At 37.5% G+C, this 12,125-nt stretch overlaps 1 protein-coding gene across 1 annotated transcript; it reads right to left on the bottom strand.

Moving 5' to 3' along the window:
• Positions 1-7,671: 7,671 nt before the first annotated feature.
• LOC124887142 lies at positions 7,672-8,244 on the bottom strand. The gene is made up of 2 exons (XM_047396338.1): positions 8,044-8,244; positions 7,672-7,851 (listed from the first exon to the last, which is right to left on the bottom strand). The coding sequence occupies exons 1-2, from the start codon at positions 8,242-8,244 to the stop codon at positions 7,672-7,674; spliced, it is 381 nt and encodes a 126-aa protein (XP_047252294.1).
• Positions 8,245-12,125: the final 3,881 nt, after the last annotated feature.

The raw sequence follows: 12,125 nt of genomic DNA, 5'->3' as shown, positions 1-12,125 counted from the left end.
TTTTGGTGCAACTTAGTTGGGGGTATTTTGGACATTTCTCTACTTACTCTAATAAGGCTCCATGACTTCTAACCTTTTTGGGAGGTTAGTTACCCTATTATTCCATTCATTAACACTTTGAAACTTTTCTAAACACTCTAAAATTATGTCAAGAGCTTTTCGGCAAAGGAAGCTAAGGTTTGAACTAAAGGATCAATATTGGTCTTGTCTTAGTGATTTCTTTTCGTCATGATCTTGGTTTAAGGCATGTTCTCCTGCATCATTGTTAATTTTATCTAAAGGCATGTTTTCATGACTTCATTGATAGTATGATTTTTCTTTTCAAATATTATTTGGGGTTTTTGATAATAAATGGTTGGTTATAGTTTTCCATGGTTTTAATTATTCTTATATATGCATTTATTGTGGTTTTAGATAATTGGATTGCATGGGAATGGTTTAATGGAAATTGGAATTAGTTTTGGTCATATTATGCTCCCAATGTGTTTGACAAAATGCTTATAAAGCTATGTTCATTGTGTTGACTACTTTTAATGGAACTTTTGCATGTTTTAAAACTTCATAACAGAATTATACATGGTTTAAATGGGCTTGGAATCATAAACTGCCAATGGTTATGCTTGTGGGGTGCATGGAATCCTCCAAGTAGTTTAATATGGTAAATGGAAGGGCACTTTAAAGTCCTCCTAAACTATAAATGGTTGGCTATGGTTGATACTTTCAAGTAAGGGTTGTTATGATGATACCAATATCCAAGGCATGGATTAGTAAATGGACAATGGTTAGGTTATTTAGAAATTTGTTTTAGTCGGGCAATAATGGTGGGATATGTAGCAATGTCATGGAAAGTAGAGGTCCTAGGGGGAAAAATTGTAAACTCATATTTTTTGATATGACGTTGGTCTTGGTGACCGTATGCATGATGTCACCACCGTCACACTATGTTAGGGGGATGTAAAAGTCATCCCAACTCTTTCTTCCCTGGCCATGTGGCTACAGATACTGGAGCCCTTTCAGCAGGGGGATTTGAACCTATATAGCATGTGAGAGGTTTAGGATAGCAAAGCTACACAACCCAAAAAAAGGTTTTACAGGCATGGTTATACACATATGTATAGTTGTGTGCATATGGATAATTTTACTTGGTTTTTATTAATGGCGTTATTTAATCCTTACCTTGAGATAATGCTAGCAGTCAATCGCTAATCCTATCTTTTGACGGTTGTATACCCACGGTATGTAGGAACCAGCCGTTCTACTCCACCTAAATTGTGATTGACACTTGGACAACATTTGGACTGAAGTGGTGATCTTCCATTATTTTGGAAGGCTCCATTTGATGTTATGGATATTTCTAAACACTTTGATTTTATGTTGGATATTGGTTTTATCTATGGTTGGGGGCATTTCCCAAACGGATTTCATTTCTCTTTCTGTTAGAGTCTTTATGGCACTTCTATAGGTTAGAAAGGGCGTGATCAGTAAAGGTGTCAGTTTGCATTGGAATAAGCTGAAGGTCTGACATCATTGGATGAGATTGTTGGTTTTCCATCTTCTTTCATTTTGGGATTAATTATAGTATATTTCGGAATATCCATGGCTATGGCTTGGTTTATGGCCCTTATTTTTGTATGGTTTGGTATAGTTCGATTATTGGTATGGGATGGCTAGACTCGGTTGGGTCGGTCATAGTTGTCATCTTATTGCAGAGTCTTTATGTGAGATGCTACACTATCATGTTACATGCTCGTAATTCAGCCAACTTAGGGTAGAGGCTGGAGGTTGGGTTATGTAACGGGGGTGGTCTTCGTTCTTGGCCAAACATACGATGCCTATTATGACAAGAACCCTATGCGGGTCTTGTCAAGTTCTATTCCTAGTTCCTCTGAAATTACTTTGGTTTAGCCAGTTCATGAGGCTGAACCTACCCACCATTATAGGCATCAAGGTTGAGGAGGATCCCTAAGGATTCATCGATGAGACAAAGAAAATTATTAGACTCATGCATGCTAGTAAAGTTGAAGTGGTTAAGTTGGAAGACTATCAGTTGAAGGACGTAGCTAAACAGTGGTACAATGAGTGAGATGATTCGAGGGGAAATAATGCTGAACCTGCAATATGGGGTGAGTTTGTAGAGGCCTTCCTAGGTCATTCTTTCCCAAAAAGCTGAGGAAATAAAAAGCCTAAGAATTTGTTAACCTAAAGCAAGGGAATATGACCATTAAAGAATATGCATTTAAATTTTCTTAGTTGTCTCGTTATGCCCCAGAACTGTTGGGCATTATGATGGCTCATATGAGGAAGTTAGCATCTGGACTATTGGATAATTTGGTGGCTGAATGTAAAAGGGCAATTGCTGAATAGGTTGTCAGTGCATATAAAGCAAGTAGAAGAAGAGAAGAAGAGGAAGAAAGAGATAAGGGAAAAATAAAGACATGCTAAGAGAGCTAGGTCTCTAGATAAGAATGCCTGTTAGCAGCAAGGTGGCAAGTGCGACCAGAGGTTGTTTACAAAAAAATTTAAGCAATGCTGAGTCTTCGGCTAGCACCCCAGCACCCAGACCTCTAATTGATCAATGTTTTGATAAATCTCAGCCTAACAACTGGTTGAATATGTAGGGTACTTAGTCCTTGGGGAGTGTGACTTATCCCACTAGGTCATACCCTCGCTGTAGTTCTTGTGGAAAGTATCACCCAGGGAAGTGTCAGTTTGGCAGGACCGTGTGTTATGCTTATGGTCAGCAAGGTCATATTCAGAGAGAATTCCCTTCTACTAGAGGAAATATTGGGGGTACTCGATCCCAAGACGCATCAACAAATCAACAACCTAAAGGTTCTACTTCAGCTGCTGGAATTGGTCATAATAGGTTGTATGCTTTGTCTACTTGTCAGGACATAGAGTCTTCACCTGATGTGGTTACTAGTACGTTGCAGATCTTTTCTCGTGATGTCATTGTGCTACTTGATCCATCATCTACTTTGTCTTATGTGACCCCTTACGCGGAAGTGAGTTTTGGTTTTGAGCCTTAAAATATTCCGGAACCCTTCTTTGTTTCCACTCTTATTGGTGATTCTATTATGGCTAGGAGATTTTATCGAAATTGTGTTGCATATATTTTTCATCGTGATACTGTGGTCGATCTTGTATAGCTGGACATGATTGATTTTAATGTTATTCTGTAGATATACTGGCTTCATTCATATTATGATACATTAGATTGTAGAACCAGAAAGGTCACTTTCTCTTATTCTTCTTAGTGTGTCTCCCTGGGGCGCTCCAGAACTTTTCATGTGTGAGAAAGATAGTTCCCTCCACATGTATATAGATTACCATCAGCTGACTAAAGTACCAATTAAGAATAAGTACCTTCTTCTCAAAATAATGACCTCTTCGACCAACTCAAAGGTGCCAAATGTTTCTCCAAAATATACCTTCATTCAGGGTACGATCAATTGAAGGTTAGTGAGGCTGACATTCCCAAAATGGATTTTCAAACCCAATATGGTCACTATGAATTCATAATTATGTCCTTCGGGTTGACTAATGCCCCCGCAATAATTATGCACCTAATGAATAAGCTGTTTTAATAGTTTATAGATCTATTAGTCATACTCTTTATTGATGACATCTTGATTTACTCTAAGAGTGAGGAGGAACATGCCAATTACCTTTGAATCATCCTTCAAATTCCTAAAGATCATGAGTTGTATGAGAAGTTTTCCAAATGTAAGTTCCATCTTTTTTCTTTTTCTTTCCTGGTGCATACTGTTCCTAGTGCGGGAATCAAGGTTGACCCCCAAAAGATTGAGGCAGTGAGTAAATGGCCCAGGACCATGACTCCAACTGACATTCAGAACGTCGTGGGTTTGGAAGGGTTTACAAAAGGTTAGTAGAGAGTTTTCCATCCATAACTGCTCCACTTACTTGATTGACTAAAAAAAAAGGTAAAATTCTTGTGGTCTGACTCTTATGAGAATAATCTTGAGAAGCTAAAAGAGATGTTGACTATTGCAGCAGTTTTGACCCTTTTTGAGGGTAAAAGGGGATTTGTGGTTTACCGTGATGCATCCCCGGTGGGACTTAGGTATGTACTTATGCAGCATGCTAAGGTGGTAGCTTATGTATCTAGGAAGTTAAAGGTTCTTGAGAAAAACTATTCCACCCATGATTTAGAGTTAGCGGTTGTGGTTTTTTCACCCAAAATTTGGCATCGTTATCTTCATAGAGTGCATGTCGATATCTATACTGATCACAAAATTTTACAGTATGTTTTCACAAAGAAAGAGTTAAACCTCAAGCAGAGATGGTGGTTGGAATTGTTGAAGAAATATGATATGACCATGCACTATCAATTGGGTAAGGCTAATGTGGTGGCTAATGCCCTTAGCAAGTTGTCCATGGACAATCTTTCACATGTGGAGGATGGAAAGAGGAATATGGTAACAGATATCCATTTACTTACTAATTAAGGAGTTTAACTCCTAGATTTTGAGGTAGAAGGGGTGTTCATATTAGAGGTAGCAAAATCTTCCCTATGTGAATAATTTAAGAAAAAAAACGAGGGACCTCATTTTGTTGACGAATAAGGAAGATGTTAGCCAAAAGAATGTAATGGTATTTGAAATTAGAGGTGATGGAATCTTGAGGTATCAAGGTAGGTTGTGTGTACCAGATGTGGAAGGATTGCAAGAAAGGATGCTTAACGAAGCTCATACTTCCACATATGTTTTTCACCCTGGCTCTACTAAATGTATCATGATCTCAAGGAAATTTATTTGTGGGCAAACATGAAAAAAGATGTTTCTAACTTTGTGGCTAAGGGTTTGAATTGTCAAGAAGTTAAGATGGAACTTTTGAGACCAGGTGGCACTTATCTAGAGATAGTCTTCCCATTATGGAAATAGGAGATGATTAACATGAACTTTATTACCAGACTTCTGAGGTTTTGAAACCAATACAGTTCTATTTGCGTTATTTTAGACTGGATGAGCAAGTTAGCTCACTTTCTACCGGAGATGACTAATTTTTTGGAGAGGAATGTGATAAGTTGTTTATTTAGGAAATAGTTTGTTTATCTGGGGCTCATTGTCAATTATATTTAATTGATGAACGCAATTATCTTATCACTTTTGGCGGTCTTTTCAAAGGGGTTTAGGTACCCATGTAAACCTTAGAATCTATCACGACTCGAGCCTGGGCCCTAGCCGTAACGATCATCCCAAACCATGGAGGCCCGAGCGCCCTTCTATTTTTTGTAATCTTGCACAATGCTGAAAAATTAAAGAGAATATGTGTAAATATTAATCATTACGGAATCATGGTCATATTCTGAGTTAAGCAAAGAAATACGAAAGAAAATCCATTAATATCTAACAAAACTTATTTCTGTACGTGAAATCTCTACAACATATGAAATTAACAAACTATCTGAAACTGGGACAAGGCCCCTAGTGGACCCAAACCAAAGTAAATAATAAGTTACTAAAAAGAAATAGGCCTTCCGAAATAAAGAAGGCTCACCAATTGCATGCTTCACTTTTGTCTGAATAACTCTATAGCTTAACAAGACCTCTAGACTGAGCCTCACACCGTGAAATATAGGGGGCCAATACAGTTGTACTGGTATGTAGAGCAATCCAAAATAATTAATTTATACATATATAACACAGGTGAGATAAAGTCATAAAACATTATGCATGAAATAGTTTTAAATACATAGGCCATCTAAAAATATCTTAAAACAATTTTGTCTATGAAAATCTATGCTTTGTATTACTTCTGAGCTAGGTGGTATACCTTACATATCTGAGAGTATCCCATGAGATATATGGAATCCGCCCTTAACTCGGCGACCAATCCCCCAACCCAGCATTACCGCAAGGGTTGGAGTATACTCTTATCTACTAAGCCACAGGGTCGTCACTAGCATATAATTTCCCTTTCGAGTAACATAATAACCCGTATCGGCAAACACGGTTTCAAGCAATGAGTTTTATGGATCATGGCTTATATGGGTAACCATCTAACTTCTCTTAAGCCCATTTTTAGTTTGTTCTAAGTATGCATCTTTCTTAAATTAAATTCTAAAAATCTAAGTAAAATCTTTATTTTTAGTCCGTTCTAAATCTGCTATGACATTATCTGAATTTGTATCGTCATAAAAAGACTTGCAAGTCATATTTCTTATCCATAAAACATCATGTTACAGTATATTTCTTTTCAAGAACCCAAGGTTTGGACCACCATAATTCAAGCAACTCAAGAAAACTCATTCTTCAAAACATTTATCAAATTATACAATGATCACTCTTTTTAATCATTTCAAAAAACAACTGGTGGTCATGAAGTTCCTGAAAAATCATGCAATCTTATTAATAAACATATTTAACCTTTTACACCAAGTAAAACACCCCTCTCCAGTTTAAACCATAATAAATTTATAAGTAAAATCAAAACATTTATATCATGCTTCCAATAATGCATTTCGAAAAATCATAACTTATGAAAAACAAGAAGATTATAAAAAAAGAGGGATTTCTAATAGTTCGTGCTCTTAATTAATCATTCAAACTAATCAATTCATACATACATACACACACATATATATATACATACATATATATTTATATATACATACATATATATACATACATACATATATATATATATATACTAAAAACATGATTATAAATCAAAGTTAGGGGAAAATGCCTTAAGACCCAATCGAGTATACCATGAAAGAATTCATAAAAAAAAATTGTAATGTTAATTCAAAAATGCCTTCAAGAATTCATGATTTCACCATGTTTAAATATTTTTGAAATAATATCCTTCTACCAATGTAGTTTTAGGAAAACCCCACGTACCTTAGATCACTTAGGAGGAAGGGTGGAATCCGAATCTCAATTAAGTTCTTGGAATCCTTTACTTTAATTATGAACTCTTGATCTTAGGAGAAGGAACAATAGTTTTTATTTGAGAGATTATAAGTGGGTTTTGGTGTATTTTTCTCCAAAAATGATTTAATTTCGTCTTTGAATGAATTGGGCTGAAGTAAAATGACTCATTTTCCCTTAAAATGAGGAGCTTGAGGATAAAAAATACACGGGTCATACTGGCTAGGGCGAATCTCTGAGTGAGGTGCCACGGTCTCCATTGCGGGCTTCCACAGGTGCCGAACTGGTTAGGGCACTGAGGGCATATCATCCTGAGTTGCTGTTTGGGATTACCAAACATGCCCCAATGCTTGTCCAAAAATTCTGAAACTCACCCAAGATGTACTATTAACTTCTTCGATCATGAATCAACTTAAAAATTAACTTTCCGAGGTCGGGAAGGTCGAAAATAAAATCAACAAATATTAGGTGCTCAAGATATCACTAAGTCTTTTTCTTAACACTTAGAAAGAAAAACATCATTCAAGTCGTCAGCTTATTAAGAATGCTACAAAGTGATATCGAGTTGAGAAAATTACAGGGCGTTACATTATCCCCTCCTTGGGATCATTCGTCCCCTTATGATTGCTTAGGACACAGATAAGCATGATTTAAAACACACCAAGGAAAAAGAAAAAAAATAATATAGAGAAATTAAATAAGTGACACCTTCTATGTCGTTGTCCACTATCTCAAAGAGACTTGGTTATTTAGCTCGTATGTCATCTTCTCACTCCTAATTAGCTTCCTCCTTTTTTTGATTCTTCCAGATCACCTTGAACGAACCTATTTCATTACTACTCAACTTTCGAACTTGGCAATCCAAGATTGCAATGGGTTCTTCCTCGTATGACAATGATTCTTTCACATTGACCTCCTGTACAGGAAACACTAGGGAATGATCTCCAATACACTTCTTTAACATAGATACATAAAGTATAGGATAAACAGAAACCAGATTTGTGGGCAACTCTAACTCATAAGTGACCCCACTTTTCCTTCTCACAATCTGATATGGTCCTATATAGCGAGGATTAAGTTTCCCCTTCTTCCCGAATTGCATGACTCCCTTCATAGGGGAGACTTTTAGAAACAACCAATCACCAACCTCAAATTCTAGCTCCCTCCTTCTGACATCTGCGTAAGACTTCTGTCGACTCTTAGCTGTCTTGAGTCGTTCTCTAATTATTTCCACCTTATCCATTGCTTGATGAATAAGATCAGGCCCAAACAACCATGTTTCATCCATTTCATACCACCCAATCAGTGATCTACATCTTTTGCCATAAAGTGTTTCAAAAGGAGCCATCTTAATGCTCGCATGGTAGCTATTAGTATAGGTGAACTTTATCAATGGTAAATGATCTATCCAACTACCTTTGAAGTCAATTACACAGGCCCTCAGCATATCTTCTAGGGTCTAGATGGTGCACTTCTCTTACCCATCGGTCTGAGGGTGGAAGGTGGTACTCAGGTTCACTAGGGTACCTAAGCCCCTCTAAAAAGAACGCCAAAATTGCAAAGAGAATTGTGTACCTCGATCGAATATAATGGATATTGGCGCCCTATGTAAACAAACTATTTCCCCAATGTATAGCATGGGATTGTCATCTCCCGAATAATTAGTGCTCAATGACAGAAAGTGAGTTGTCTTGGTCATTCGGTCTACAATCATCCAAATGGAATCATATTGGTTTTGGGACCTCAAAATTTCCATTATGAAATCCATATTGATCATCTCCCATTTCCACATATGCAGGGCTTTCTCTTAGGAAGTAGCACCTGGCCTCAACTGTTCTAATTTGACTTGTTGACAATTTAAACACTTAGAAACAAAATTAGTGATATCACATTTCATGTTGTCAACCAATATATTGACTTAAGGTCTTGATACATTTTAGTAAAGCCTGGGTGAACAACATACCTAGAAGTGTCAGCTTCATCAAGGATCCTCCCTTGGAAACCATCCACTTTTGGTACGCATAGCCTACCTTGATATCTCATAATTTCATCACCTCTGATTTCAAATTCCATCACCTTCTGTTGACCCACACCACTCTTAATCTACATCAAAAAGGGGTCCTTGGCCTGCTTCTCCTTAGCATCCTAACATAGGAAAGATTTAGCCATTTGATGCACAACTACTCCTCCATCATAAGAATCTAGAAGTTGCACCTGTAGATTTACAAGCTGGTGAGTATATTTTACCATCTCCCTCTTTCCTTCATCGACATAAGAAAGACTGCCTATAGATAATCTACTGAGGGTGCCAGCCACAACATTCACCTTTCCCGGATGGGAGTGCAAGATCATGTCATAAACCTTCAATAAGTCAACCAATGCGTCTACCTGAGATTCAAATCCTTCTGTAAAAAGACATATTGTAAAATTTTGTGGTCAGTGAAAATATCAAAATTTACCTCGTAGAGATAATGCCGCCAGATTATAAGTACAAAAACCACAACCGCTAACTCCAAGTCATGGGTGGGGTAATTTTGCTTGTGCACCTTTAACTACCTAGAAGCATAAGCTACCACGTTACGATGCTACATAACTACACACCTAATTCACACCCGAGATGCATCACAGTACACTATAAAACCCTATGTACCTTTGTGAAGGGTAAAAATAGGCGCAGTCGTCAATTTGTTCTTCAATTTCTCAAACCTCTTCTCACAAGAGTTAGACCACACAAATTTCACCTTTTTCTGTGTCAACCTGGTAAGTGAAGCAGATATGGAAGAAAAACTCTCTAAGAATCTTCTGTAATACCACGCCAAACCCAATCTCACTGCCTCAATCTTTTAGAGGTCAACTTTAATTCCCCAACTTCACATAATATGCCCCAAGAAAGCAATAACATTAAGCTAGAATTCACACTTGGAAAATTTTGCATACAATATATGATCTTTGAGGGTCTGAAAAATGATACGGAGGTGAATGGCATGATCCTCCTCACTGTTAGAATAATTCAAAATTTCATCAATGAAGATTATGAGAAACAAATCTAGAAACTGGTGGAACACCCTATTCTTCAGGTCCATGACAGCTGTAGAGGCGTTAGTCAATCTGAACGATATGACTAAGAATTCATAATGATCATATTAGGTTTAGAAAGATGTTTTGGGAATATCTGCCTCTCTAACCTTCAACTGATGATACCCCGAATGAAATTCTATCTTTGAGAAACACTTAGCTCCCAAGAGTTGGTTAAAGAGATCATCAATTATAGCAAGGGGATATTTTTTTCTTATAGTGACCTTATTTAGTGGACGGTAGTTTATACATATGCGAAAGGAGCCATCTTTATTACGTATAAAGAGCACAGGTGCGCTCCAGGGAGAAACATAAGGACGGATAAAGCCTTTGTCAAGAAGATCTATTAGTTGTTCTTTCAACTCCTTCAATTATATAGGAGCCATTCTAGATGGCGGAATATAAAGGTAACGGGTATCTGGCAATAAATCAATTCAAAAATATATCTCCCTATAAGGTGGTATTCCTAGAAGATCATCGGGAAAAACTTTTGGAAATTCATTAACTATAGGAACAAACTGGAGAGAAGGACTTTCAGTATTAGAATCTTTTACTCAAATCAGATGATACAAACAACCTTTGGAAATCAGCTTACAGGCTTCAAGGTAAGATATGAATTTCCCTTTAGGTGCTAAAGAATGCCCCTCCCATTTTATCATTGGTTCATTCGAAAAAGAGAAAGTAACCTTTCGGGTTACACAATCTAGCGTGTCATAACACGAATGGATCTAGTCAATTCCTAAAATAGCATCAATATTAACCATATCAAGGTCAATAAAGTCAAATAAGATATCACGACCAGAAATATATATAACAAAATTTTTATATACCCACCTAGCAACAACAAAATCACCTACAGGAGTGGAAACGGAGAAAGGTTCTGCAATAACTTTGGGCTCAAACCCAAAATTGACTGCCACATATAGGGTCACATAGTAAAAACTAGACCCGGGATCAAAAAACATATACACATCATAGGAGAAGATTTGTAACGTACCCGTGACTATATCTGGCGATGCCTCTGTCTCCTGGCAATTTGATAGAGCATAAAACCAATTGCGACCTCTCCCGGTAGCTAAAGTATCGCCATAGGGAGGTGGTGGTGGTGCTTATGAATTAGCTTGAGGCGTAGAACCACAATATTTCCTCTCGCTATCAGGCAATCCATTTTAATATGGCCTAGCAGGCCTTAGGAATAACAAACATGATTAGCAAATTGACATGGTCCCAGATGATCCTTCCCACATTTTCCACACGTGGGTATGCCCGAGGAGTATGTATGAGCTACACTCTCATAAGACTGAGTTCCTTGAATTCTAGATCCATAGTCAAGCTGAAAATTTTGAAACTGCTTAACAACTAGGGGTCTAGGTACTGGGGCACTAGCTGATGACTGGGCATGATTCCAAAAGTTTTTCTACGGCCACCTGTTACCTAAATTACCATCTTGGTGTTGACTATGGTTCTCTTCTACAAGTTTGGCCCTCTTGGCATGTCTATCTTTCTCCCTTTCTTTGGCAACCCTTTTTTTCTAATCCTTAATCTATTGCATGTGAACGAACAATATTGAGAAGTCTATATTCCAGTTCAACATTTCTCCTTTGCACTACAACACCAAGTCATCCGAAAGACTGAATGCAAACTTCCTCATACGGACCCTCTTTTTTCTCGCCAATTTTGGAGCATAATGGGAGAGTTGATTGAATTTCAGAGTGTACTCCTTGATGCTCATCTTCCCTATTTGAAATTCATAAACTCTTCATTCTTGGACTCTCTCAACTCGATGAGAAATAATAGGTCTAGGAAAGCTTCCAAAAATTAACCCCACACAGAGGGCTAAACATTTTTACCCCTCGAATCTTCCCACTTATTATGCCACTGATTTACTACCTCCTTAAGTTGATAAGCCACTAGTTAAAAACCTTCCACTTCATCTACATGCATCACTCAACCTTATAAACTAACCCACCCATGTAGTCTAGGATATACCAGAAGCAGAACTAATATCCTCGGACTGTCAGGTCTATGAAGCGACCAACGGCGCAATCATATGTATTGACTGCATGAAATCAACATTTGATATCTCTCTCTAGAGAGTTTAGGTATTGTTAGTCCCAGACCAGGAAGCCCTAGGTGCCTAGGGTGGACTGGTCA

The sequence above is a fragment of the Capsicum annuum genome, chromosome 9 (genome assembly GCF_002878395.1).
Source record: "Capsicum annuum cultivar UCD-10X-F1 chromosome 9, UCD10Xv1.1, whole genome shotgun sequence".
Taxonomy (NCBI): domain Eukaryota; kingdom Viridiplantae; phylum Streptophyta; class Magnoliopsida; order Solanales; family Solanaceae; genus Capsicum; species Capsicum annuum.
The sequence above is the reverse complement of the archived record's forward strand: the minus strand, read 5'-3'. Positions and strand labels throughout refer to the sequence as shown.

Bases quoted from the DNA above. Each gene is read 5' to 3' on its own strand.
- LOC124887142 (XM_047396338.1), bottom strand. From the start codon at position 8,244: ATGGCTCCTTTTGAAACACTTTATGGCAAAAGATGTAGATCACTGATT. The intron at 7,852-8,043 runs GTTGGTGATTGG...TCTATGTTAAAG, and splicing joins GGAGGGAGCTAGAATTTGAG to AAGTGTATTGGAGATCATTC.